The sequence below is a fragment of the Coptis chinensis genome, chromosome 9 (genome assembly GCF_015680905.1).
Source record: "Coptis chinensis isolate HL-2020 chromosome 9, ASM1568090v1, whole genome shotgun sequence".
Classification (NCBI taxonomy): Eukaryota; Viridiplantae; Streptophyta; class Magnoliopsida; order Ranunculales; family Ranunculaceae; genus Coptis; species Coptis chinensis.
Genome location: NC_141464.1, coordinates 9,318,880 through 9,344,916, shown reverse-complemented (window position 1 = coordinate 9,344,916; position 26,037 = coordinate 9,318,880). Strand labels below are relative to the sequence as shown.

At 37.3% G+C, this 26,037-nt stretch overlaps 2 protein-coding genes and 1 pseudogene across 5 annotated transcripts; all 3 read left to right on the top strand.

Annotated features, from left to right (window-relative positions):
• Positions 1-5,215: 5,215 nt before the first annotated feature.
• LOC147474702 (sucrose synthase 7-like) lies at positions 5,216-9,602 on the top strand (annotated as a pseudogene). Its single transcript, XR_015207692.1, has 12 exons — positions 5,216-5,408; positions 5,514-5,573; positions 5,653-5,734; positions 6,935-7,194; positions 7,274-7,406; positions 7,501-7,652; positions 7,857-8,050; positions 8,170-8,288; positions 8,383-8,591; positions 8,670-8,765; positions 8,848-9,073; positions 9,164-9,602. The product of XR_015207692.1 is annotated as a sucrose synthase 7-like (transcript).
• A 4,906-nt stretch (positions 9,603-14,508) lies between these two features.
• Positions 14,509-17,367, top strand: LOC147474701 (uncharacterized). Its single transcript, XM_086585166.1, has 6 exons — positions 14,509-14,512; positions 15,053-15,174; positions 15,726-15,819; positions 16,668-16,753; positions 16,859-16,922; positions 17,153-17,367. Exons 1-6 carry the CDS (start codon positions 14,509-14,511, stop codon positions 17,161-17,163), a joined length of 381 nt encoding a protein of 126 aa, XP_086441292.1. The 3' UTR covers positions 17,164-17,367.
• Positions 17,368-19,431: 2,064 nt separating this feature from the next.
• Positions 19,432-23,775, top strand: LOC147474700 (Tetratricopeptide repeat (TPR)-like superfamily protein). Of its 3 annotated transcripts, none has more exons than XR_015208635.1 (3): positions 19,432-20,979; positions 22,800-22,854; positions 23,550-23,775. XR_015208635.1 is itself a non-coding variant. In XM_086583925.1 (2 exons), exon 1 carries the CDS (start codon positions 19,519-19,521, stop codon positions 20,974-20,976), a length of 1,458 nt encoding a protein of 485 aa, XP_086440051.1. In that variant the 5' UTR covers positions 19,432-19,518; the 3' UTR covers positions 20,977-20,979; positions 22,800-23,139. The 3 variants fall into 3 exon arrangements, 1 of the variants encoding a protein (XP_086440051.1); XR_015208636.1 differs by having other exon boundaries at positions 22,800-22,939; XM_086583925.1 differs by lacking the exon at positions 23,550-23,775 and having other exon boundaries at positions 22,800-23,139.
• The last annotated feature ends 2,262 nt before the right edge of the window (positions 23,776-26,037 follow it).

Sequence of the window (26,037 nt, the reverse complement as noted above, 5' to 3'; positions counted from 1 at the left end):
GCGGGAGAACTGTCAACTCGTGGGATGAAGTTAGAGAACTGGCGGGAGAACTGTCAGCTCGTGGAATGAAGTTGGAGAACTGGCGGGACATCTGTCAGCTCGTGGGATGAAGTTGGAGAACTGGCGGGGGAACTGTCAGATTGTGGGATGAAGTTGGAGAACTGGCGGGAGAACTGTCGTGGGATATAGGCTTTGAGTGTGGGCTTTTTCATAGATAAGCTCTGAGCGTGGACTTTTTTGTAGATAAACTTCGAGCATGGGCTTTTTTATAGATGAGCTCTGAGCATGGGCTCTGAGCATGGACTTTTTTGTAGAAAAGCTTTGAGCATGGGCTCTGAGCGTGGGCTTTTTTATAGATGGGCTCTGAGCATGGGCTTGTATTGAATTGGGCTTTTATTGGGTCACATTTGTGGGGGCCGGAACATCGCCCTCTCTTTGTTACATGGGCAAAGCCAATGTGGCAAAGAAGGTAATTGGATTTTTGGCAAGTAGTAGGTTTTTTTGCGGTTTCAATAATATTGGCTATTGATGGTAGTTTAGTAAATATAAAAGGATCAAAAAGAAGAAAGTGGTCTGCATTGGTATTGGGCTTTTGTTAGTGGGCTAATCAGATATAAAGATTGCTTTAGGATCGGCAAAAAAGGTGTGGATATCACAACATCCAAACATGTGCAAGTTCAACGAGCACTAACCAAACATGATCCAACCGAAAAATAATAACCAAAAAATTCACACATGTGCAATGTGAGCGGCATTTATGGGATCTGAGCGGCAATTCAAGCAGTGGAAAATTTGAATTGCTCTGAAAACACACATCCAGCACATTTCAATACAGTGGCATTTCAATTCGAAAACAAACATCAACGGCAACCTATCCAGCGACATTTCAATCAAGCGGCAACATATCCAGCCATCTGACCATATCTTGGTCCCATTAGCAGTATCTTTGGCGCACAAGCTTTGAAACCAGCGTCAGCTTATAAGCTGAGCTCCAAATGCTAATTCTTGGGTGTGTTTCCGCAGTTATCAATGGGCTATTCAAAGTTCTTCAGCGGCTACTCAAAGTTCTTCAGCGCTGATGACCAATCCTTGGCATCAGTTTAGATACACGGAGCACGGACACAACTTCTCCACGATCTACCAATACAGTAAATGGCCTGAATTCGATGAACCCCACAGCAAATATTCTTGAAAAGTTTGATGTTGAGTTAACTAGTCAAGAAAGCACAAAATTTCTGAACTTGATATCCAGGAACCAAAGAAGCAAAAATACTGGTCTTGCCCTTTGTAGGTAGTTTTTCAACTGTTTTAGGGGGAGCAGCGACATTGTCTTCGGTATAATCTAGAGAAACTCCTTTGCCTCAAAATGTGCAATCTTTCCCAATACTTCCGGGCCTTTTCGTTCCCCGAGTTGATTTCCCGGTTACACCATGTCAAGTAGCAATATTTCCTAAATGCCCAATCTTCTATTCCTTATGTGCAACAACAACAAATAAGCCGGTCTCACATTCCATGGCAGCATATGGAAGAAGAGCAATGCCAGGGATGCAACAATAATACTTGTACACGCGCAGCAATTCCGCAGTCGGTACACTGAAGCTTCGCCATCATGAAAATGTGAATATGACAACTGGGCCAATAACCGGGAACCCAAGGCAAACATATTTCAAAGTCCCCACTCCTCATCAGGTCAGACAAACCAATGAAGATCCCTATTGGAATAATGCTTCAATTCAAGTTTTGGACAGAGTAGGGAGACATAATTTTCTTGAAAAAATCCTGACAAAGTCGCATGGTTTTAACTTGTTGAAAGTTCTCAATGGCGGGTCTATTGGTGGAGACGAGTCACTTCATCCAGCTGCAATTCAATTACCCACCCAGCGGCAATTCAACTTCTTTTGTAAGAAAACACAGCGGCAATTCATGTTTACTATAGCCAGCGGCAAATTCAACAAGCGGCAAATTCAATCAAGCAACAATTCATTTAGCTCAAACCGTATGATGGGAGGTCGGGATGAAGACCGGCAACTTGATAGATCGGCAAATTGGATTTCGAATTGGATAATTGATAATCGGGACTTTTTGTAGAGAAACTAGTTTTTGACAGACTAAACTTTAGGAGATCGTTCAAGTTTCAAAAGGTGCTCGGTTAAGGATTGCTAATTGGACAGGAATTACGGTGAGAAGTTGGATACAATTGATTGGTAATATAAGTGTTTTAATAAGATTTTCTTCTTTCTAATATTTTCTTGTCCACTATCCTCAGAGTCATCTCCTTCTACTTCTTCGTCATCTTCACTGCTATCATCCACAATAATATTCTTTCTCTTCTTTGAGCTACAGTAAGGTGCTAATTAAAAATAATATTATACAACAGAAGTCGGCAATCCAGCACTAGTGCAAACAACAGTTGATACTAAACTCGACACACCAGCAATGGTGCCATCGGCAGAAGTTGCTACACCAGCATTGGTGCCAACAACAGGTGTTGGAACTCCAATACTACTTCCACCAAAAGGAGTTGGCACTCCAAAATTAATCTTGACAACAGAAGCTGAACCCATTGTATCTCCACCATCGTCAACTTTTTCCATCTACATTACCAAAAGAACCATTAAACAATCAATAACGAATATTATTCTAAATCACAGAAACAAGATCAACACTAACATCAAGTCCAGATATATTTTTAATAAGAACTATAATATTATTGTAGTTCTGGATATTGCTTTGAGCCACAAGATTACGGTGACAGCACAAGATAAAACACTTATATTACCAATCAATTGTATCCAACTTCTCACCGTAATTCCTGTCCAATTAGCAATCCTTAACCGAGCACCTTTCGAAACTTGAACGATCTCCTAAAGTTTAGTCTGTCAAAAACTAGTTTCTCTACAAAAAGTCCCGATCATCAATTATCCAATTCGAAATCCAATTTGCCGATCTATCAAGTTGCTAGTCTTCATCCCGACCTCCCATTATACGGTTTGAGCTAAATGAATTGCTGCTTGATTGAATTTGCCGCTGGCTATAGTAAACATGAATTGCCGCTGTGTTTTCTTACAAAAGAAGTTGAATTGCCGCTGGATGGGTAATTGAATTGCAGCTGGATGAAGTGACTCGTCTCCACCAATAGACCCGCCATTGAGAACTTTCAACAAGTTAAAACCATGCGACTTTGTCTGGATTTTTTCAGGAAAATTATGTCTCCCTACTCTGTCCAAAACTTGAATTGAAGCATTATTCTAATAGGGATCTTCATTGGTTTGTCTGACCTGATGAGGAGTGGGGACTTTGAAATATGTTTGCCTTGGGTTCCCAGTTATTGGCCCAGTTGTCATATTCACATTTTCATGATGGCGAAGCTTCGTAATTTGACCAAGGAATTGCCTGCGTGTACAAGTATTATTGTTGCATCTGAAGTATTGCTCTTCTTCCATATGCTGCCATGGAATGTGAGACCGGCTTATTTGTTGTTGTTGCACATAAGGAATAGAAGATTGGGCATTCGGGAAGTATTGTCACTGACATGGTGTATGGGGAAATCAACTCGGGAAACGAAAGGCCCGGAAGTCTTGGGAAAGATTGCACATTTTGAGGCAAAGGAGTTTCTCCGAGTATACTGGAAGTCAATGTCGCTGCTCCCCTAAAATAGTTGAAAAACTACCTACAGGCGGGCAAGACCAGTATTTTTTCTTCTTTGGTTCCTGGATATCAAGTTCAGAAATTTTGTGCTTTCTTGACTAGTTAACTCAACATCAAACTTTTCAAGAATATTTGCTGTGGGGTTCATCGAATTCAGGCCATTTACTGTATTGGTAGATCGTGGAGAAGTTGTGGCCGTGCTCCGTGTATCTAAACTGATGCCAAGGATTGGTCATCATCGCTGAAGAACTTTTAGTAGCCGCTGGTGCGCTGATCCTTTGCCGCTGAAGAACTTTGAATAGCCGATTGATAACTGCGGAAACACACCCAAGAATTAGCATTTGGAGCTCAGCTTATAACCTGACGCTGGTTTCAAAGCTTGTGCGCCAAAGATACTGCTAATGGGACCAAGATATGGTCAGATGGCTGGATATGTTGCCGTTTGATTGAAATGTCGCTGGATAGGTTGCCGCTGATGTTTGTTTTCGAATTGAAATGCCGCTGTATTGAAATGCTCTGGATGTGTGTTTTCAGAGCAATTCAAATTTTCCACTGCTTATATTGCCGCTCGGATCCCATAAATGCCGCTCACATTGCACATGTGTGAATTTTTTGGTTATTATTTTTCGGTTGGATCATGTTTGGTTAGTACACGTTGAACTTGCACATGTTTGGATGTTGTGATATCCACACCTTTTTTACCGATCCTAAAGCAATCTTTATATCCTAAAGCAATCTTTATATCTGATTAGCCCACTAACAAAAGCCCAATACCAATGCAGACCACTTTCTTCTCTTTGATCCTTTTATATTTACTAAACTACCATCAATAGCCAATATTATTGAAATTGCAAAAAAAAAAAAAACCTACTACTTTCCAAAAATCCAATTGCCTTCTTTGCCACATTGGCTTTGCCGATGTAACAAAGAGAGGGCGATGTTCCGGCCCCCACAAATGTGACCCAATAAAAGCCCAATTCAATACAAGCCCATGCTCAGAGCCCATCTATAAAAAAGCCCACGCTCAGAGCCCATGCTCAAAGCTTATCTACAAAAAAAGTTCATGCTCAGAGCCCATGCTCAGAGCTCATCTATAAAAAAGCCCATGCTCGAAGCTTATCTACAAAAAAGTCCACGCTCAGAGCTTATCTATGAAAAAGCCCACACTCAAAGCCTACATCCCACGACAGTTCTCCCGCCAGTTCTCCAACTTCATCCCACGATCTGACAGTTCCCCCACCAGTTCTCCAACTTCATCCCACGAGCTGACAGTTGTCCCGCCAGCTCTCCAACTTCATCCCATGATTGGACGGTTCTCCGCCAGTTCTCCAACTTCATCCCACGATTGGAATATTGGAGAACGAGGAAGTAACTATCACCAATGCTACCTATAAAATCCAACCTTCGTCATTTTTCCAGAACTACGCAATCGAGACTTGATCCCAAGCAATATCTTTGGGTACGTAGGCAACTTCAAAACCAAAGTCCATTCTCATCTTTCCCCAATCACCATCTCCTTCACCATCTCCAAAAAAAACATTACTTGATATAGCTCAGTTCTTATTAAAAATCTTGTGCTGTCACCAAGTTACACAGAACTACAGAAGCAAAGTCCTTTTTTGTTTCACTTCCTTTTCTCTTTTTTGTTCAACATGGCTCATTGTATATGAACGTTAGTTTCTCTGTAAAGTTTAAATATATTTGCATTGATTTTGCTACTGCTTTTAGCAGGTCGGGCAAATTTGCGTCAACTTCATCAGGTAATTAATATATCCAAACATCTATGTTTATCTATATGCTCACTCGCCCTATTGTTTTTTTTTGTGCCGGTCGATGAAACCCTTCATTTTTTCAATCAACTGCAGCTTCAGCATCAGGCTGTTGCAAGTAAGACTAAGACTTTGCACGATGCCTGTGATCGATTGGTATGTCCAATTCATGCTCTGTTAATTCATTCTCACTTTCTCTTTCACCTATATTTCAATTTCCTTATCTGGAATGTAGTTGATGGAGAAGGAAAGACTCATAGAGTTTGCAGAAGCACTTCGGAGTCAACTCAACTATTTTGATGAATGGAGAATGTAAGGTTTGATTGCTATCTTATCTAGAGAGGATGTTCACTTTTGACTTCACATTATAGTTTGCTATTATGAACTGAAATTTATGTCATTACGTCTTTTCTTTTTTATACTTAATTTCACATAATGGTCATACAAAAGCCTTAACTAGGACTACAGGTATCAATTCTTATTTTACTTGCACTTAATGAACTAGTAGAGGTCTACATATGTAACAATATAAACAGAATCTATTCCTTATATACTATAATCACCCATCAATGTTCTTGTTCAAGGCTTAAGTAGATTAAAATAAATGCCACCATGACACTTCATAGGGATTTGAAGAATGGTTGTGATTTGTGAACTATAGCTTTAACTGATAGTATTGTGGATCTACCAATAAGAAAATAGAAAAAAATTATGGTAGCTCTACACTTAAATTTTTATTTTTATTCGGTTAACATCATGGTACGTTATAGAACCTCCTTAACATCTCGACCCAAACGGCACCCCTGATCTCCTTTATCTAGGAAAGAACACATAGAGAAATTTAAGCTCTATTTGAAGCTGTTTTTAGAAGTTTTTTTTTTACGGTAATATGTATAACATTCCTCCAACCCATAAAATTTTCTTCCAGTATGTTCCCCATACTTTCTCCTGACCCCACACTATGTCTAGATGGTGGGGATTATAGTTACTACAATTGCAGCGTGATGTCTGGTATCTGATATTTACCATTTCACTTCGCATGCTCATAGATCACAAATAAACAAAATTATGAACTACACTATCTAGTTTAAGATCAAGTAGCTATCTAAAATGCGGTAAAAGGAAAGTGCATTTTCAGTTGATACCACCGTTTACAAAAACAAGAAAATTCCGAGATATATGATTGATTTTAGTGTTGTCTTAAAAATTGGACACAGTGGTGGCAAATCCATGGTAGGAAGGAAAAACGGTGGAAGCTACCAAACTACATTATTATATGACTATAGAACCAGGACTACCTGAACTTTTTGGCGGGTAATACTACAGAAACAAAAGTATAACAAAGAAGCAGCGAATAATAGCTGTTGTTCCGCAAATACGTTTTCCCATTTTAGAAATTTCAGAAGTTGGGAACCAATATTACTTTTAAACTGAAAGTATTTTTCTCTTTGATGAATTCGTTTCTTGATTTCTTAAATGTGCTTTCTCCTCTTCTTATTGCCTTCACAACCACAAAGTTCGGATCCATTTTCGTCCCATGATATCTTTTCCAAGCTGTTCTATCAAAGGGTAAGCAACACCTTTTTAACTCTATAAATAGTCATCCTCATTTGACACAAACATAACAAAGTTTTTATCATTGATTCTTTTACCTGGGTTTTTCAGTATCTTTATTAATGACTTCTACATTGTTGTTTAAACGATCAGATTATATTGCTGATAGCATGCCCGAAGGGTTGAGGCAGAGCTGGTACCATATGAAGCGATGCTTCGCAAGGTATGCTTCAAGGTTAAATATCATTTTGTGTTGTTTGAACTAGTCTTGGTTTCTCATTGAAGAGACATTTGAAAAACAGATTTGTCAAGAAGGGGAAATGGTTAATGAAAAGGAAAGATATAATGGAGGAACTTGAGAGGTCGATTGAGGACAAAGCCGAGCGAACTAAAGTAGTGGAGAGTGTGCTTGGTTACATCCTATCTTCAACTCAGGTGCTTATAATCATATTTTTTTACTCTATCAATATTCTTTATATACTTGAAAAATGTCGCTAATGTGAAGAAATCGTTTATTTAAAACTCGCAGGAGGCAGCCGTTGTTCCTCCTTATATTACGCCAAGACAACCCAATCCTGGATTCTGGGAATATGTTAAGGTGTGCGCCGATGATTTGAAAGTAGAGAGCATAACCACTACAGAGTACTTGAAATTCAAAGACACAATATATGATGAGAAATGGTATTTTTTTTCATTCTTATATTTATCAATTTGAGTACTTGAGTTGTGGCTAATATGATGGTTGATGGAACTTCTTATGGTTTCGTTTAAAATAAAATCTGTTTTCTATTATTCTTTGTCATCATTAATTTATATTTTGTAAGTTTAGATGTGGTTTAGTTTAAGGTAGATGTAAGAGTGCATGTTAACATTAAAGACTCTTAGGGCGAGAGATGAAAATGCACTGGAAGTAGACTTTGGAGCATTTGATGTTTCATTGCCTCGTTTGGCTTTTTTCTTCGTCAATTGGAAATGGAGTCAGCTATATCTCTAAGTTCATGTCCTCGAAGCTGAACGGGGACTCAGAGAGTGCTAAACCTTTGCTAGACTACTTACTTGCCCTTAATCATGTTGGAGAGGTATTTACTTCCGAAATCCAACTATGAACTAGATGATGATTCTCTCCTATGAAGTAAAAATGATTGTGTCTTCATTTCAATTTTAATAATTATCCATTTCTTGGTATTTGAATTCGCACAGTCTTATGATCAATGAGACTCTCAGCACCGTCAACAAGCTTCAGGTCGCATTGATTGTGGCAGATGTATACCTCAGTTCACTCCCAAAAGATACACCGTATCAGAACTTCGAGCAAAGGTGAGTATTTTCACTATGTTTCACTGTATATATTATTGTCAAGCAGATGTCCTTACACCCTTACTTTTGCTGCCCTGTTGTCACATGTATGCAGGTTCACGGAGTGGGGTTTGGATAAAGGATGGGGGGGATAATGCAGAAACTATTAAGGAAACAATGGGATTACTCTTAGAGGTACTCCAAGCACCAGATCCATTGAAATTCTGTAGCAGGCTTCCGACTACATTCAACATTGTAATCTTCTCCATACATGGCTACTTCGGGCAAGCACATGTCCTTGGCTTGCCTGATACTGGTGGTCAGGTATGTTTAAGTCTAATAGTTTAGTAGTAGTAGTTAATAATCTTCCATTGGGTAAGTGGAAATGTGCCATGAAAATAGGTTGTCTATATTTTGGATCAAGTGAGGGCAATGGAGGAGGAATTACTATTCAGGATTAAGAAGCAAAGGTTGAGTGTGAAGCCTCAAATTCTTGTGGTAAGTTGAATACTTACAGAAAAGGCCATCTGACTTGTATAAGGATTCAATTGATCAAATGAATATGGTCTGTTTTCAACAGGTTACAAGACTGATACCAGATGCTCGGGGGACTAAATGCAATTAGGAGTTGGAGCCTGTTCTCTATACTAAGCATTCCCATATCCTCCCTGTCCCATTTAAGCCGAAAGTGTCTGATATTGTCGTTGAACCTTATATTGCGACGTTGTCTGTTCATCAGTTGGTTGAGAATGTTGATGAGTGTATGGTTCTTGATAATGAGGCTCTTTAACTCACTACTCCTAGCTGTAAGCATTTTTTAAAACCTGTTGTGTTTTGTTTATTTAGTAGTTTTAAAGGTTAGAAATTTATTCTTGGTTCGATTTGTTTATTTATAGTTAGAGATTTGAATCATTTGATATCTGCTACTATGTCTGGTGTGACGTGTTGTTTGAGGTTCCCAGGACAGTTGAACTCTTATTTAAGGAAGTTTGTTGTTAATCTGATCCCGTTTCCGCGTCTTCACTTTTTTATGGTGGGTTTTGTACCACTTACTTCACGTGGTTCTCAACAATATAGGGCTTTGACTGTGCCGGAGCTTACTTAACAAATGTGGGATGCGAAGAACATGATGTGCATTGTTGATCCACGATATGGGAGGTACTTGACTGTATCTGCGATGTTCCATGGGAAAATGAGTACTAAGGAAGTTAAGTCGATGAACAAATGATTAATGTGCAGAACAAGAAGTCAAGAACTTGTTTTACTTTGTGGAGTGGATTCCGAATAATGTGAAGTCTACTGTTTGAATGTTAAGGATAAAACAATAATTATATATATTTTTCTTTTTTTTTTAATCTGAAACATTTTGACCACGACCACTATCTGTAGTTACAGTACAAAAATGTGTGTAGCAAATTTACTTTTGCCACGGCCTTCCTCCCTCACAATATATGAATGCTACGGCTTATCCAACGGCCACCCTCAGTGGAACTTGCAACGGCTTACGCCACGGTCACAAGCTATGGCAATTGCTACGGCTTTCCCCACGGTCATTCTTAGTGGGAAGTTGCTACGGCTTGAGCTGTCGCATGGACCGTCGCATCTACCCACGGTCTTGGGCTGTAGCTAAACTTTTACCGACAGGTCAAAACCCCACGGACTTGCGTCAGTTAATAGCCGTGGCTAAAGCTCTTTGCCCACGGATTTGGGCCGTGGATAAAAGTATGCTTTCTTGTAGTGCATGCTTGAACACACAATGTATCATCGTACTTGGTCTTCGAGGAGGTTTATAATTTACCTCTCAAGCCGTGCTTACACGCTGCTTAAAGAGAAGGCGATGTCGGTTGGCCCGTGATCTAAGAATCAGGCTCAACCTTTCGAGTTTTACCCTGTTTTAAATTACAATAAAAGCCCACTTAAAAAGCCTACAAGTTGGGTTTTTGATAATTTATATAACTTTGTCTTCAAGAGCCCAAACTTAAAACTAAACTAATATTATACTAATCTAATAGATTAACTAGTTTTAGATTGATAAGCTAGATTAACTAGAGTCAATGGACTTAGAGTGTTAATTACCAAGTTGATTCATAGTGTGCGAGCTATGATCCACAACTTGCCTCACACACTTGAACTTCCCAAGGAAATTAAAACTCTAATCCCTTGGTAAATATATAACTTAAACCAAGTTTAGCTCATGTTCATCATAAGGAATCGATCAAAAACTAATTTTTCCTAATTTTTTTCATTTTTCTTTTTATCTCTAACTATTACAAACAAGTTTCACTGATTTTTCCTACCCTATTACAAAATCTGGGCTCGGAGTGCAACTATTCATCAAAAACCAACTGAGCTGCTAAAAAACTGAACCCACATGTCTGGAGGTGACTGGGTGGTCGCCCCCTAGCCAGCTCACGGTCGCCCGCCGGCACCGATGAAGTTTGGATGTGTCGTCAACTCCTCTCCAACTTGTTGGTCTCGCACCCTGATTTGCAAGAAAGTGGATCAGTACTGAAAAACAATAAAATAAAATGACGAAAAATTGGAAAAAAAATAGAAATGGAAATATGAGAATGATGTTTCCTTCTTATATTCTCAACCAAGCACTCTTCCTCCTTCAATCCATGACGGCTGCGCCTTTTGAAGTTGTGTAAGTGGTGTGTAACTTCAAAAGAGTTTGTTTAGAAGTGAGATTCATTCTAAATTGTTTAAAGGTTGAGTTTGGGAGTTGTGAAGAAGAAAGGTAGACTCTTGGTATAGATTAGATTGGTTTTAAGCTAATAGAAACATGAAAGTTTTAGTTGTTGGTATTGAAATGACTTGAAAACATTGAAAGAAAGGTTGATTGAAGATTGAAATAAGAACAAAGGAAAATAACAAGTTTTAATTAAAAGGAAATGAAGAACAATAAAGTAAAAACTTGAATTGAAAAACTAGACAAGAAATTAAACAAATCAAATGGTTTGGATCCTAACTAAGACAATGGATGCTTTCTCTCTCCCCTACTTTTGCCTTTTACAGATTTACCCTTCTCCATTACAAATGAGACACCTCACACGTCACTTTTGCTTTTGCTTTTTTATTTCTTCTTGACCAAAGTAGGTTTTGGGAGAATGTCGTATTTTGAGATAAGGGCCATCTCTGGTCTTCTGAGTTGAGGGCTTTGACCTTTTACCTTGACCTTTGATTTTGACCGTTAACTTTGACCGTTGATTTTGATTTTTTCAGCACTTTTCCATAGCAACTTCTAGTCTTCATAATAAGCATGATTAAAGCTCCTTTTGGTGTTAAGATGCAGCTTTTATGATAAGTGGTCTGAAATACTCTATAACCTAAAAAAGGCAATAAAAGATATGAGTTGTCTTTTCGTTAAGCGTAAGAAATGTTGTAATGTAGCAATATACGGGTAATAAAACACACATTTTGGAGATGATCATTCTCCCATATTTGGACTCCAACCCAACATTCTGGATTCAACCCAACACTCCAGATCCGGCCCAACACCTTTCTGGACTCTGGCCCAACATTCTGGATTCAACCCAACATGATTCCGGACTTGGTCCATATCCAGATGTTTTATAGGTGCATTTGGCACAGGTTTAATTAAACATGCACATTCTGGTCAACAGATAACAGATAAGTAAGAAAAAATATCTCATTCAGGAGATAAAGATGAACCAAATCTTTAGAGGTTTGGGGGTTAGAGTGGAATCTGAATCTTGGAATCTGGACCCACTACTAAAAAAAGGGGTTGTTATCTCAGTTCTAAAATTAGCTTTATCTCGGTTATGCTGATAAGCGAGATAATATGTCCTATAAATGAGATAATATGTCCCATAACTTAGGTACTAACTCTGAGTATAAATATGTTATCTCGCCTTTTACTTAACCGAGATAAAATATATGGATTTTACCACTGGTGGTGTGGAACTGATATAATAGGAAATATCGTTTATCTCACCATTATGGAACCCGATATAATAGAAAATGTCGTTTATCTCAACATTATGGAACCGATATAATAGGAAATTTAATTTATCTCAGTATTGGTGATATAATTGATATTATACCAAATATCTCGGCACTCAAATGATATAATTGCTATTATATCAAATATCTCGGAATAAATTTGGCAAAAGAAAACAAAAAAAAAAAAAAAAAAAAAGTAGGGACACACGCGATAGATAAGGAAGTCCCGCTCTCTGGGACTCTCTCTCACAACTAGCACGAAATAAGGTACGAAAATCTGATTTTTTTCCTTTACTTGTATTGGGTTTTTTTAGAAACCGATGGTTTTCTTCTTAATTTTGGTGAATATATGTGTCGAGCAACCATCGGTTTTCAGAAATCGATGGTTTTCATCCACTAGCTAAAAGGAACAAAAATCGGTTTTCTTAGAAATAAAAATGTTCTAACACCTATCGATGCAAGTTATATGTTTGTTGAAATGCTTCGTAGAATTCCAATTTGCTAAAATTAAATTTTGCATCATCAACAAATTTCAAAAATTAGAAGTTATTTAATTTGTGTGGAATTTAAGCGTAAATTGATTGACTCCATTCAAGCTTTCCCGAATCGCCTTCTCCATTGCAAGTATATGTGCTCTGCCGTAGGCATTGTCCATAATGCAAACAAAGTCATTAACCTCAGGGTGCCCAAATCTCCTCATGTTGCCAAAGCTACTGCGGTTTGGCTAGATTCGAACTAACTTGAAAGAAGTCTCTCATGAAGAATAAAAACAAATTTGAAATCAACTCATAGTTACTCGACCTCAATGCCCTTATCAAGCTTGCCCTTTCCCGAAGACGGGCGATCGAGGTACTCTCCTCTCTCTAATAATTCACTTCGCTTCACCACCAACATTTCCATGTAGTAAGCTTCAACCTTTCTTTGCAGCCAAATGAGTATGGCAATGCCTTAGTGGTGCCGTGGATTGTCAAATTCCAGTAGATATTGAAGGTTTAGCTTCCCAAAGAATCATTCGTGTGGTATTTACTCCGACCATTTGTTAAACAAGTTTTTGTTTCTAAGTATATACATCGGTTGTCTTTCATATAGGAATGTGGTCAACCTAATGCTCCATCTAGAGATAACATTATGGATTACGATGTTTTAGGTCCCTAGAAAAAAAAGTATAGTTAAGCCCCGCTCAATAATTTTAAGCTTACATAGATTGTAGGCTTTGAATGAAAATAAACAGGTTTACAAAAATCTCGAAATTGGGTTTTATGTTCTTTGTAATTATGTGGGCGGAGACTTTGGTTTCCATGTGTTCCACAAATCTGTTTTTATGTTACCCGGAGATCCTCTTATGTGAAAAGTTGTGTCAATGTGGAAACACGGTGCATCCCAAATAAAGACAGGGACAAGAAAATCCACTTCCTAAAATTTTGAATGGAAAGACGACCTATTTGAGTATGTACTTCAAGTATCAATTATTGCAATGGCATCGAACAACAAAATCCCAAAGAATTGTTAGTTCTTGAAGGGTCAACTTGGCGCTTTTTGTCTAGTACCTTCTCAAACTGAAAACCTTGGTCATACTTCGGTCTTCAACACATATTACCATTTGTTCTTATGAGGTATACATCATAATGGTATTGAAGTCACCACGTGGATAAAAGGAGAGAGATATTTGCTTTTGACCTCGCGTGCTCTAAGGGGTTTTCTGTCAATCCCATGCTTGAAAAGCTTCTATTTTATAACAAGTAGCTGCACCAGTTAGGGTGTTAAAAAGAGTGTGACATAGTTTGCTTTTAAATATGGTAAATAGTTCTTTTATTATGTGCTTGCAAAACCGACATTCGGCCTTATCACATTTTTAGCATGTTATATAGACTTGTGTGTGTTGGAAAGTTTGAAAATGGTTATTAATCTCACACTTTGTTGATATATGTTTGTTGTTCTGTCAAAATGTTTCAACTTATTTCTATGCAAAGCAAAATTTAACTGAAATATTTTATTTATTTGAGATTTTAAGGTTACTTTATTTATTTCTAGAGTACATTGCTCTTTTCCTTATTTTTAAGGTTCTTTGTATATGAGTTGCATATTTCTGTTTGTTATTTTGATATAAATACCGCAAATATCTTAGATTACTTTTTTTTTTTTTCAATTGTTCTAGTCTGGCAAGTAAAGAAATTTTGGAGAGCCCTTGAAGGTTCGGCTGTGGAGGACTCGATGTTGCATATTTCACGGGTTAAGAACCTTTACTTTATATCGGATATATTTTTGATTTAGCAAAATGGGTATATCTTGATTTAGATTGTTCTAACATCTTTAATCAATTAATTAATTTTTAGGCAGACTTTGGTGAGGTGAAGAAAGAAAGAGAAATGAATCAATCCTCCTTTATGCAACTGTTGATGGTAAAAAGATTGTTCTGGGGACACTATTTCGAGAAGTGCACTTCGGATAACTTATGATTTGGTATTTGACAAAGACTTTGAGCTTTCACATAGTTTGGAAGAATGGGAGTGTTTACTTTGTTGGCTACCAAGTTGAAATGCTATTTGAAGAGTCCGGCGATGATCAATTTGGATCCGGTGATGATTCTTCGAAGATGATGAAGTTCCTCCTCTTGTCGGGCTGCTGCCAATGGTACTATATAGTTGTCTCTTGTTGTATAAATGATACTCATCTGTCTTTTGTTAGCTATTTATGTTTAGATTTGTCGTTTCTTAGGGAAACCTGAGCTCAAGGTTGAAAAATTAAAGGCCTATGATAAGGCCAAAGTTGTGAAGCCGGAAACTTCGGTAGCTAAACCTAATGCAAAATTGCTAAACTAGTTAAGGATGATAAGCCTAAGGTTAGTGATGATGAGGATGATGATAGTGATGATTATGATGAGGAAGATCTTGAGGAAGATGATTCGATGATGAGGTATTCACAAAAACTGAATCATCTATTGGTGTGTGTAGTAAATTTAATATAATTAGTCAAATTCTGCATTTGATAACTTGCCATCTTGTTGCAATTAATATATTTTGTGTTGTTGTACAAGTGTTGGTATGTCAATAGACATGGTTGTATCATGATATTCATATGATCCGTTATGATTCTTTTTCCGTGAACTTTAATGGCATGTGCTCTGCATTGTGCTTTGGCTTTGGCTTGTTGTGCAGCGGCTGCATGTTATTTTATAATAATAATGAGAGATGATGCAGTTTGCAATTTGATTAATTTTCATGTTTGCATTCTCTCATTTGTTGTTTCTTTTAATGTTGATGAGGACATGCTTGCAACCGAGGGTGATAGTGATGAGGAAGATGATGATTCCTCCTCGAGGAAGATGAACCAGCTCAGGTAATAACCGACTCTTTCTTTGTTGAAAATTATGGTTAATGGTTGCATTATTCGGATGAATGTGCACACTGTAGATGTTTGTGGTTACCTCGGTTACTAAGTTCATATTTTTTTTTTTTTTCCCCTGTTTTTTTTTTTCTTCTTTCCTTCTTTTAGGTTAAAGCTTCAAAGAAGAGGCCTGTCGTTGAATCTGCTACGAAGACCCCTGTTCATGAGAAGAAAGCAAAGTTAGTTACTCCTAAAAAATCAGGTAATTGCTGCGTTCTTAATTCTATGATGTCATTATGACTCCTTTGAGTGTGTCATTAGTTTCAGGAATGTGAGAAGGTTTCATTGATACTTTTGGCAAAACCATGTGGAATCTAGTTTGGTGTTCGGACTTCTAGTGTGCCATATCTTTGCAAACTATTTGTATGTAAGGTGTTTTATCATGTCTTGGTGTAATGATCAATATTATTTTGAAAAATCCTCTGCTCCTAAAGCAGTATTATGCGTGAGATGTCTCTCCATTCATGCGATTTATCTTTTATCCCCCTTCTTTAGTGTGCCATTCTTATGCAGTTTTTTATCTGTAAGTTCGCACTTCTTTCGTGGAGCAAAGCATTCTTTCAATCGACCCTTTAACAAAAGTTATAATGGTAGTTTTGTGCATTAAAAGTGTTTTAGAAGCTTTCCATTTTCTAATACCGGTTGTATGTGTTTGTTTTTGTTTTGAATGGTTAACCTCTTTAGAACCTAGTGTTCTAGGAAACTAATTGTTATATATGCAAGAAGCACTCTTTCTAAACCTTTGGATTTTTGTTATCTTGTCTAGAATTTACTTACGTTTACAATATTTTCAATGTTTGATTGTAATTCTTCTATACACGTGATTCGAGAAAAATGCTTTTTCACACGTTTTATGTCAATTGATAGTGCTCAAACAATTGAGGAAAGGATGAAGAGTTAATAAAACGAGCTATTGACCTTGAATCCTTGATGATATATAATTTTTAATTATTGTTGATGGAAATAACTCTACATCCTTTTTCTTTGACATATACATGTTTTCTCTTAAGCGAACATGTCCCGCCACCGTTTCAATTGATATGAAAGTAGAAGCACATTTCTTCGTCAAGGAGGTCGACATTGCCGGAATTTCTCTTGCAGAGATGATATTTAACGAGATCGATCCCTCATTGGAGGTATGTAAAGGTATGTAGGGAGTCTTTTATGCAATTCCTATCTCTATTATATTTATTTTAAATGCACAAAAGCGTCTATTTATTAACAACGTTTTTTACTCTTAGGTCGAGTGCTTTAAGAAAGATGGAGATTCTATAAGTAAAGTGACACAGTTTGCAAAAGTTTCTGGTAAGGTCACTACTGCAACATTTTTATACTTGTTCAACCCTTTCTTTTTTTGCCCTTCTTCTTTTGTTTATATCTATCTTATTGTGTGGTTCTATTGCTTAGAAGTTACTTCTAAGCAATGTGAGGACCCTGCATCTATCCTACCAGAGCTTCATTGGGGTGAGATAGCTTCGAGTGACACACATAGTAATTATGTCCTTGAGCAATCAAATAATTCTATTTTGGTACAGGCCTCCACTAAAGATGCACCTCAAGTTGAGTCCTCAGTTGCCAAGTGTGGAGATAGTCTTATTGACATCAATGACCGATTCCCTCGAGATTTCCCGTCAGATATATTTTCAAAGGAAAGATTGACTGAAGAGTCCTCTAGCATAAGTCCGTTGTACAGTGATGGAACTGGATTGAGCATAAACATTGGTCATTCTTTTGAAGTTAGCCTGGGATGAGTTTGTTAGAAATGATGTTTCTTTTATGGATCAGGACCATCTTGGATATTTGTCACCACTTACTAAGTTGATGAAGAGAGTCTTGGAGCCTACAATTTTTCACAGCTGACAACCGACGTGAATACTTTGGGACCTATGGATTCTCAAATTTTTTTTGAGTAGGAAATTCAGCAAGAAGAACCATCTCAGTAAGGAGGAAATTCAGCAGGGAACCATCAGTATATAATTTGATATAATAGTAGTTGATACAATATTTGAGTTTCTATATATAATTGATTGATCACTAGTACTCTTTGAAAGTTAAGTTTATATTGACATTGTTCTTTCTTATATTAATGAAATAAGTTCTTTAAAGAATTTACTTATGTTGGGTTGCTTTTGTTAATTGGTATTGATGTTTGTGAATATGAAAGGGAATGTGGTGGTTTAGGGCAGTCTTTATTTCTTTGGTTAATTGTCATGAGCAATACCAACAAAAATGACAAAGGGTGAGATAAAAGGTTGTCCAACAATCTCCCTTTCCAAAAAAATTTATCACGGTTATTTTTTGATATTATCTCGGTTTCAATAAAAAAAACATCTCAGTTTTCTTCTATACTAATTGGTTTCAATCAACAATTTATCTCGGTTTTATTTTATATAATATCAGTTTTATTTAGAAAACCGAGATAATATATTTAGATAAGATCTCAGACTTATGAGATAATTTAGTAGCTTATTATCTCGATTTTATAGAACTCTATTATCTCAGTGGATTTTATCTCGGTTGTTTTTTTCTAGAAAACCGAGGTAAAAACTCTAACATCTCACCTTTTAGCTGAGCTTATAAACCCTTTTTTTAGTAGTGACCTTTTCAATAAGAGAGTCTGCTCTCACTTTCAGAACTACGCAAGCAATACTGCTGGGACTTGATCCCTGTTTCTGGACTTGGGTTCGTAGGCAGCCATCAGAGATTCAGTCTCACCTTCTCCATCAATCCATCCACTACTCACAACTCTAATCGTGTTTGGGAATTTCTAGTCCAAACACACTTTATTGGTACTACTGTAGGAATGGTGTCAACACTCCATTGGTACTATTGTAGGAATGATGTCAAAGCTTCATTTATAATGCATAATTGTTTACAGGATGAAGAGATGTATTATGGGAATGTTCAAAATGAATGAAGAACTAATTTTAAAATTACACTATTGAATCTTCTAGCCTTGTTGTTGGTCCATGCTAAAGTGTGGAGAACTTGACTGAAGGGGTTGATCTACCTAGCTTTGGTGAATGAAAGATGGTTTTGAACACATCAGTTGTTGAAACTTCTAATTCTTATTTCAGACACAAATGGATGGCGAGAATGTTCGTTATTTTTCTCTTTTGTTCTCTGTGAATATGAAGATACAAATTATTGTCTTCTACGTTGGCATACCTTTCTATTTTACTTTCTAATTAATGGATATGTGACTTTTAATTATTTTTGCCAAGATGTTCAGACTTCAGAGAAACACAGATGTTATTGAAATATATTCAAATTGAAATATCACTGCTATATTATGTTTTCTTGATTGTTTTCTAATACCTAATCCCGATTTCTCACTCAATTTTCTCCAAGTTTAACCAATTTTATTTATCAAGTGCATATTTTAGCACATTTTGGCAAGTGAAGTCGTGCACTTTTGCTAGTCAAGTGAGCGGAGCGAACGTTCTGGACAGAAGAGGGGTACGCGGACAAAAATGTGTTTGGTTAGTTTCTGTCTATCTGTCCTCATCTCTTCTCTTTTCTCTTCATCCCTCTCCCTCTTCGTCCCTCTCTCTTTCCCTCTCCACGCACTCTCCCTCTCCCTCTCCGCTCACGCCCCCACTGCTTAGCAGTATACTAATATATATGTAAATATGTAATGGCTTACTCGACAACATATAGTTGACATTTTTAATTGGAAAAATTTACTTAATTCATCATCCATCTACGGTAATATTCATTTGCGGGCTTGTGGCCCAGTAGTAATAGTATCCTCCGGCCCAGAGGACAGTAAGATATCTCGGATCGGATTTTCCCTAGTTTTGAGCCGTATACAATCGTGGGTCGATACACTTGAAAACAGTAAAACCTTGGAAACTCAAGTCTTAAACCCTGAAACAACCAAACACCAGAAGTGCAGAAAATGGGAAAACTGACACCATCAATGAGATCAATGGTAGTAACCACCCTACAAAACCCAGTACCACCACCACCAAAGTACCCTAAGTACCAATCACCCTCAACAACAACAACCCAAGTACCCAATCAACAAGAACCAAAGTCAAAAAACAACAAAAGACCACATAACTCCAAAAAACCCACACGCAACAAAACCCTCACCCCCTCCCCTCAACCCAAACCCATATTCCACACCCCCTCACTCTCCAACGCCAAGAAAACATTCGATCAAATAATCTCAACATCTCAAATCCCACTAGACTTACGTCACTACAATTCCCTCCTCAAATCCTTTTCACAAATATCCAACATTCATGACTCCTTTTCTTTTCTTCAATACATGACTAAAAAAAACCGTCCCAATTTTACCCCTGACCATTCTACTTACAATATTTTGCTTACCCAATCATGCAAAATTCCTCCCAATCATTCCCAGGACCATTCCGACCTTTCCGTTATTCGTAAAACGCTAGATTTAATGGTTGAAAATCAGGTTCCACCTGACCATGTGGCAGTTGATCTCGCTGTTCGAACCCTTTGTTCGGTTAGTCGTGAAGAGGATGCTATTCAAATGATCAAGGAAATGGGGGTAAAGTATTCGGAACCGGATATGTTTACTTTTAATTTTATGGTTAGGCATTTATGTAAGACGAGGTCGTTAAATTATGTTTATGAATTTATTGATGAAATGAAGGAAGAGTTGAGTTTACAACCTGATCTTGTTACGTATACGATATTGATTGAGAATGTTTGTAATGGTAAGAACTTTCGTGAGGCCACGAGGTTACTTAGTGTGCTTGCGGATGCAGGGTTTAAACCGGATTGTTTTCTGTATAATACAATTATGAAAGGGTATTGTATGTTGGATCGTGGGAGTGAGGTAATTGGAGTTTATAAGCAGATGAAGGAAGAAGAGGTGGAACCGGATCTTGTTACGTACAATACGATGATATATGGATTATCGAAGGTGGGGAGAGTGGATGAAGCGAGGCAGTTTTTGGTGGTTATGACAGAAATGGGACACTTTCCTGATACAGTTACGTATACGTCTTTAATGAATGGAATGTGTAGAAAGGGGGATGCTTTGGGCGCTATGGCATTGCTGAGTAGGATGGAGGAAAATGGTTGTAGCCCAAACTCATGTACATACAATACACTGCTTCATGGATTGTGTAAGTCGAACTTGCTGGAAGACGGCCTGCAATTGTATGGAGTTATGAAGTCAGCAGGGATGCAGCTTGAGGCGTCTTCTTATGCAACATTTGTGAGAGCATTGTGTCGGGATGATAGAATTGCCGAGGCATATCAAGTGTTTGATTATGCAGTAGAGAGTAAGAGTCTTACAGATGTTGCTGCTTACTCGGCGTTAGAAAGTACACTCAAGTGGGCTAAAAAATTTAAGGAACAAAGGCAGGCTGGTTAACTGGTACGTTTATACTGTCTTTCTAATTATAATCTAAATTAATTGATTTAAACGTGGTTGAGCTGAGGTACACGTGTACTTAATATATTATATATTCTTTGAGTTAGTTTAGTTGGATGATTGGATGAGCCTGTTCTGGTAATTTTGTCACTATGGGAGTATATTTGTAGCCTAAGAGATTTTGTCGAGGGTATTCAACCTATATTTCACATATATGAAATCTGACTTGATTAGGGAAGATTGTAGTTGTTAGTGTTTTTGAACAACTCAATTGGTTAGAAACTTATGAAAATATTGATTTTTTTTGCTATTATTGATAACCTGAAATACTAATTAGAAGATACAACAATTTATAGTCTGAAGTATGTTTCTAAAGTAGCAAGAGAATAGCATAGTCATATAGCATTGTTGATGGTGTTCCAGGATATTGTAAGCTATATGCTGGACATTGTGTAATATTGTAACCTATACCCTCAACCCTATAAAACACTAGATATTTAGGTCTGAGAACCCGGTTTCTCCTTAGAGCTTGCTGCAAATTCATAGAAGTATTGCTGGAATGAGTAACCCCCATTTGGACATCTCATAACATGGCATATGCCAATTAGAGTATGAGACAAACAGAACATCTTGTTTTGGAAAGGGCATATGCCAATTGTAGGATGTGTTAATTCTTTACTTGGTTGGCTAATCAGTAGGAGGCATCAACCAAAACTGAAAGAGTGAAGGGGTTTCACTGAATGCTTGTTTATAGTAGTTAGAACAGATGTATGGAAATTTAAACTAAGATAGCATGAAGAATTCTAAATTCTGGATGCACCGTGACACCAGCCCTCCAATTGTGAATCAAGTCAAACATTCACATTTTGCATCTTTGTCATAAAACACATGCACTTCGTGTTTGATAAGTAGCCTGTTTGTTGTGTTGGCCTGACGGCATCTTAGTTTTGTGTGCGGGCTTTTCGTTTTAGTACTTGAGAACAGAAAAAACTGATATTGTTACTTGTATTAGTGTTTTGTATGTACGAACTTACTGTCATATGCATCTTTTAGTATACATCATCTCATCTCTGAACGTCTAAACACAGCAAACGAAACTAGAACTCTAATCAACATCATTTTGTCTTTTTCTTCTGTTCCTAGTTAAGCTTTTGTATAATTTCATTAGGACTTTTGATACATCTCTTATTTTTCCTGACAAATTTTGGATGTATTCTGAAGGCGTTGCTTGTGCAATTGTGTCTTTGCACTTTGGTGGCTTAACCAAACTACCAAAGTGTTATAAAAGTCACTAAACCTAAATAGAAAGTGGAATCTGAGAACTGAAATAGAACTCGAGACTGAACTTGAGTTGTTTCCGTAACGAGCTAGCCAGAAGCACCATTTGAATGATAAAGTCTCGTGAATTACGTAAACACCCTCTATAAGATATAACAATTGGTAGCCATATAAGGGCAAAAGTCTGGAAAAACATCTAGCAGTGTAGGTACTCAAAGCCAATAAGAACAAAACTTAGCTTTTTGGAAGAGACCAGTTTTTAGTAGCATAAAGTAGTCGCTTTAATAAAGAACTTGCAAAATGAAGATGCCCATACGTGGGGAACTGTTTGACATACACCCCTTTTAAAAAACTGTGTTGTATGACTCCAATGGTCTGCTGTGAATTTCCTGCTCTACCAGTGCAGGTGCAACTTTTGGTTTCCCATATAATTTCTGTTTGCCTGCAAGTGGTTGAATAGCTATTGTAGCGTTTTATGTATCAATATGGTTTTTGCTGTGTTTTTTATTAAATGTCATTAATTTATTTTTTTAATTTACTTACAGGTGCCTTTGAAGGCTTCTTTGCTTGTCAGGTTGTTTGCGGAAGAAACTGTTTCTTGTAAGTTGAAAGAAAAACAATCTATGAACATTGGATTCATCACGATATGTAGATGTAGTTATAAATTACGCTTACAGACTTACAGGTAAAGGTCTGTACCTATTTGCAGAATATAGCACTAGCATGCTCAAAACTTTGGAGAAGGAAAATGTAGAATGTTTAGTTTAGAATCTGTCGGAGAGTACTTAAATAGAGAAGCAGATTTAAGTAATTGAAAATAATTGTTACAAGGCCTATATAAAATAATTGAAAAGGAAAATAGGTGGATATCTATTTGGAATACCAGTTACCCTCGCATGTTTGACTGGGTTTAGTTTCATCTTTCATGCCACTAATTCTTAGATGGAGTAATTAGAGTGCATATCTCAAGTGTTGTGTAGCAATGATAAAAAAAGATGAAATAGTATTGGTCAGTTTTGCTCCTCTTTTTTGTCGTTTTTTTTGCTCATGACTTTTGCCAATCAATCATTATTCATGCAAACTTTTTCGGTTGTCAATTTGTTGTTTTCATACAATGAAGAGATCATTGTGCACGTTCATATATTGGTTAGAAGTATGGAAGTAGCTAAGCAGCTTATTCAAATTTTGTGTCTTGTGTTGGTTTTTGATGAATTTTGATAATTTTTATGTTTGGTGAGAAGTAAGTTGTGTGTTTTGTTTGAACAATTGCATCATTTTTTGGTTTTGTTATACAGAAACGTTGAAGTATGATGATGTATCTTCTTCACCGGGGTTCTAAGTTCTCGTGATTTTAAAAAGGTAATTGTCATCATTGTTGTGTTATTTTTTCTCTCTTTTAAGAAATGTAGCTTTAACACTCAGCAAACTTATGTGTCCCTGTTCAACATAGTACCTACTAATGAGGCATTGTTAATTGATTCATGCGTAATATCATGCAATATATAGCTTATTAAAAAGAAAGAGTATATGTCCTATACATGGAAGGCATTTTTCTGCAGAAGTTTGTATACATGTTCAAGTTATATACTGTTTGAAATAGCGAAAATGTTGGTGCTTTTATCCATATCTCTTCCAATTGTTATCCCTTCTCACTTGACCCCTCTGCTCCTCTTTTCTTTCTTCCTCATGATTCCACCTACGCTAGTATGGTCTAGTTTCAAAGACTGAACTGATATATCTCCCTTGTAAGAGTACGTCTCTAAGGACTAAGGCTCATAGTATAAGAGGCAATGGTCTGGAGTTCTGCAATCAAGACATTCATGTTCCGGGAACGTACTCCTTCCACTGCACCATGTGGACTACTGCATCAAGTGCCATGTAGAAATATATAATTACTCGAGTAAACTAGTTCAGCTTGCCAGATGATGAAGTTTCATCAATAACTACCCAGATTAAAATGCTCATATGCGGTGAACCGTTTGATATTGCTGGATGTGCCTTAGCTGTTGTGGTGTGGTCATAGACCCTTTAAAAACCGTGTCCTAGGAATCCCATGGTCTGTTGTGAATTTCCCATGTAGGAACTTAAATCCTTCCTTCCGGTTGGTTTACTAGGGGAATCTGAAATACGTAGGCAAGAATTTTTTGTTGGATGTTTGAGAGCATGGATGGTGACTGGTGATTGGTGAAGTTACTGAAGTCATGTTACACAATTTTAGGGAGCATGAACTTGTTGGGTTACGCATAGCAATTATACACTTGCAAGTCACATATACTGCAGTAAACTGAGAAGGACCCTTTTAGTGCATAATCTAGAATATTCAGTTCCTAATCATGATTTTTAACGTCAGGACTAACCAGTGGCAACACATGATTTTACGCCTAAGGGTGCAAACTGGCAAAGTAAGTATGAGTACGACACAATCGGTTTTCCGCACGCTTCATTGCATACTGTCTGATAGTGTATACCCCACACCCGACCCAAGATTCCTGACTCCGTCTCTGTGTAAAACAGTCTGTGTCTTACTATTGCAATAAATTGAAGAGTTTGGAGTTTTACTGCAATAGAACTCGAAATAGTTTGAATTATGTGTCTTACTATTGCAATAAATTGAAGAGTTTGGAGTTTTACTGCTATAGAACTCGAAATAGTTTGAATGTGGGGAAAATCCCTTAGTAATGGGATTCACTCTCTGAGGGGGCAACTGTCGCACCACATTTCAAGCATCAAATGTTTCAGTCAACAACATGATGCAGAAAGATGTACTGATACCTTGTAGATAGACTGCATCCAAAAATTAAAGTGTAAGATATCAAAAGGCAACTAAGTGTTTTCACATACTTTATTACCAAACAAGAAGTGAAGTGGTTTTACATACATTAGAGAATGAAGCATGTATACCTCAATCCAGGGACCCTATGAGAGCAGCCCCAATAATCTTGTGTGTACCCAGTTATCAGCAATAGCTGGTACCTAATAAACCTAAAGTCCGCATTCACTAACGATGAGAGGGTCACGGTATAATATGATCACCACATCTTAACTCTTGGAGATTTGTGGCAAACACACTGACTCCGTTAAGACAATGAGTCATTGGCATCCTCAAATGCTTAAGCTTCATAGCAACAATCTTTACGGCAAACTTTCTGGTGATAAACGGATTGATTCCATACAATTTGCAACGTTTAAGGGTCAATCTTGCGAGAACGAGACAGATTGTTGAAGAGAAAAAACTCGGTTGAATTGGCAACAAAGAAGATAATTTTTAGGTAATCAGTAATCTAACAGCCCCGGTTAACTTGAATATGACATCCCACAACTTCAACACCCTTGGGCTACTACAACTAAACAAACATTAGGAATCTCGACTAGCCAGAATCTGATAAAATTTCAATATCAACACGGATGTTGAGTTCGGACCTTTCAATATATACTTCTCAGAAAATGGTAATATTTATTAACCAAAGAATCAACGAAATCTTTTACAACGATTCTCCTACATAACCTAAAATCATAATAGGATTGATTTAATTGAAAGTTGGAAAGTGGAAAATATACGTATCTCTATTGACGAGAGAAAGATTGCTTGTTTTGATTGCAGCTTCCATCGGAAGAAACAAGACTGGTTTTTGTGGATGACCACGAGGTCTCTTCATTGTGATCATTCTTCAAAAAGTAATCTATCAAGATTACTGATTGCTCTTCTTCAAATTATATACCATTCTCCCCGATCATAGTAGAATTCTCGAAGTATCAAGCCAAGATAGAGAGCTCACGTGCTAT

What these genes read in the sequence shown, in the direction of transcription:
- LOC147474701 (XM_086585166.1), top strand. An exon ending in AGTTACTCCTAAAAAATCAG is followed by an intron (nt 15,820 to 16,667) that starts GTAATTGCTGCG and finishes ATATGAAAGTAG; the next exon opens with AAGCACATTTCTTCGTCAAG. An exon ending in AGATCGATCCCTCATTGGAG is followed by an intron (nt 16,754 to 16,858) that starts GTATGTAAAGGT and finishes TTTTACTCTTAG; the next exon opens with GTCGAGTGCTTTAAGAAAGA.
- LOC147474700 (XM_086583925.1), top strand. Translation starts at nt 19,519, where the DNA reads ATGGGAAAACTGACACCATCAATGAGATCAATGGTAGTAACCACCCTA.